This window comes from Myotis lucifugus, unplaced genomic scaffold (genome assembly GCF_000147115.1).
Source record: "Myotis lucifugus unplaced genomic scaffold, Myoluc2.0 scaffold_125, whole genome shotgun sequence".
Lineage (NCBI taxonomy): Eukaryota > Metazoa > Chordata > Mammalia > Chiroptera > Vespertilionidae > Myotis > Myotis lucifugus.
Genome location: NW_005871173.1, coordinates 3,749,021 through 3,751,844, shown reverse-complemented (window position 1 = coordinate 3,751,844; position 2,824 = coordinate 3,749,021). Strand labels below are relative to the sequence as shown.

Here is a 2,824-nt window from a genome sequence, read left to right as displayed (position 1 = left end):
ATGGGTGTTGCTGCTGAGTTTTATGAGTCTATATATTTGAAATTAAACCTTGTCGGAGCTACTCTTGCAAACGTCCTCTCTCCCCCCCCTGCGCGCTGAGCCGATGCGGGAGTGTGCGCGTGGCCGTCCCAGTGGTCCCAGCGGAGGACAGGAAGGGGCTTGGTGGACGGGCATCCCAAGGGGCTCATGAAGTTGGGTGTTGTGTCCCTGCCTCAGGGTGAGGGCTCAGGGTCCTGTGAGCAGCGGAGCCTGGACAGGGGGAGGGGGTGCGGGTTGGGGGCTTCAGTCCATGTCCCGGGGCAGAGACCGGAGCTGCTTGAGTCCCCCAGGGGTTGCTCTAGCGTCCGCCTGGGTCTGCTGCCCTACAATGATGACCTGGCCACATGGGCACTAGACGGGCAAGTCTCAAACGTGTGACACATGATCGGGCAGGCTGTGGGGCGTGAGCCCGCCCACGGCGCCCGCATGGGGTCCCCACGCGGAGGGCCACGTGGCTGGACAAGACGAACCGTGATCCTGCCTCTCCGGGGGTCGGGCTGCGGGACAGCAGGGTCCGAATTAACACTGAGGGGTGTCCAGAGTGGCAGTGGGGGAGGGGTCACATAAGCCACAGGATTTGGGGAGAGGCTGTGCATCTAAGAAGACTGCAGAGCCCAGCCAGTGTGGCTCAGTGGTTGGGTATCAACCTGTGAACCAGGAGGTCACTGTCCGATTCCTGGTCAGGACACATGCCCAGGTTTGGGGCTCAATCCCCAGTAGGGGGTGTGCAGGAGGCAGCCGATCAATGATTCTCTTCCATCATTGATGTTTCTATCTCTCTCTCCCTGTCCCTTCCTCTCTGAAATCAATAAAAATATACTAAAAAACAAAAAGAAAGAAAGAAAGCAGAGAAGTCCGCTGCGTCAGTGTCCGTGGGAGAGGAGCCCCTCTGGTGCCCCAGAGCCTGGCTGAGTGACAGGGTGTTTTGAAACCTCCAAGCTCTATTAGCAAAAGGCCATGAAATTCGGCTGCTCCCCGTTCTGAGCGGAGGGGGACAGACTGTCACATGACACAGTCACTTCTGTGCGGATCTGAAAGCGGCTTTTACTTGATTGTCTTTGGGCTACAGCTCAGAAGGGCTCATGGGAAATACAGAGGAATAATTAAAACGATAAGCTTGTCTCGGGCCAGGTACCACACAGAGACCAGCACATGCCGCTGCAGAGAGGGGGCGAGGGGCGGGGCCAGGCAGCAGTGAGAGAATGGACTGGGGGCCCCCAGCCCCAGGAGCCTCCCCAGACGCCTGGCCCGCTCCAGGCACCTCGGGAGGCCAAGACCCGGCCTGCTCTTGGATGTATTTTAAGATAAACAGGAAGAAATATCTGAGCAGAAAAAACATTGAAAGAACAAAATTTCTAAGCAGCAGGCTGGGTCCTTGCAGGGAGCATGATTACTGCTAATCGAAGAACATCAAATTTACCCAGGAGAACAGACCAGACGAGCACTGCAGGCAAAGGCAGGCCAGGGCCCGCCCGCCTGAGGGGCTCCGGTTCTGGGTGCACTGGACCCTCTCTCTCTGTTTTCGTGTTGGTCCTTGGCAGGAGCGAGGATGAGTACCAGCTTATCATTGGCTTAAAGACTGTACCCAAGCAACCTGCCCCTTTAACCTCATCCCCCATTCCACCAGCCAGCTCCTTGCCCCCGGGCGCTGCTGGGCAGGTCTGCCCAGGATGGGAGAACGGGAGCCGCTGGCAAACTGGAGGGTCCTCTTCCCCAGGGACCCAGAGGCCTGCTCTGGGGGTGGAGGGTGCAGGACCAGGGGCCCTGGCTTTCCCCAGAAGCCAGAGGCAGAGAGAGGGGCCCTGTCCAGCCTTGGCCTGGGCCTTGGTGGCGCGGGTAATGCTGGGAAGAACATGGGAAGAGGCATCCACTTACTTTTCATGTGGGTGGTAACAGACAGAAACAAATTTTCCACGGACTTATTAAATCCTTTAAACTGACCAAGTTCCTGTAACTAAAACAGAGACAGAAGGAGAGAGAGTGAGTTATGTTTGAAGACCTGTACGGCCCCAGCAGCCTCCCGGCTGCCAACCCCCAAACGCCGGCAGGTGTGTGCTGTGGGTGCTCGGTGGGTGTGGGTGCTCGGTGGGTGTGGGAGTGGGTGCCTGGTGCATGCAGGTGTGGGTGCTCGGTGGGTGTGGGTGCTCGGTGTGTGCGGGAGTGGGTGCCTGGTCCATGCAGGTGTGGGTGCTCGGTGGGTGTGGGTGCTTTGTGGGTGTGGGTGCTCGGTGGGTGTGGGTGCTTGGTGGGAGTGGGTGCCTGATGCATGCAGGTGTGGGTGCTCGGTGGGTGTGGGTGCTTGGTGTGAGTGGGTGCCTGATGCATGCAGGTGTGGGTGCTCGGTGGGTGTGGGAGTGGGTGCCTGGTGCATGCAGGTGTGGGTGCTCGGTGGGTGTGGGAGTGGGTGCCTGGTGCATGCAGGTGTGGGTGCTTGGTGGGTGTGGGTGCTCGGTGGGTGTGGGAGTGGGTGCCTGGTCCATGCAGGTGTGGGTGCTCGGTGGGTGCGGGAGTGGGTGCCTGATGCATGCAGGTGTGGGTGCCTGGTGTGTGCGGGAGTGGGTGCATGCATGTCTGGAGTGGAGAGGGCACTGTCCTCCTGAGGGACAGGTATCCTCTTTACTCAGCTTCTCTCTGAGTTTTGACACCACATTAAAGGAAGGAGCATGATTGAGATGATTGAGAGGTTGTTGACAAGGTAACAATGACTTCTACGAAATACCGCCTGACATTTCATTGGCTTAAAGATTGTACCCAAGTAACCTGCTCCTTTAACCTCATGCCCACT

General features: G+C 58.3%; 1 protein-coding gene across 1 annotated transcript in view; it reads right to left on the bottom strand.

Moving 5' to 3' along the window:
• Positions 1-2,824, bottom strand: part of SYTL3 (synaptotagmin like 3) — a 37,818-nt gene that overhangs the window by 17,716 nt on the left and 17,278 nt on the right. Inside the window, exon 6 of the mRNA XM_023758222.1 lies at positions 1,915-1,993. Coding sequence (XP_023613990.1) covers positions 1,915-1,993 — 79 coding nt within the window. The remainder of the gene's footprint in view (positions 1-1,914; positions 1,994-2,824) is intronic.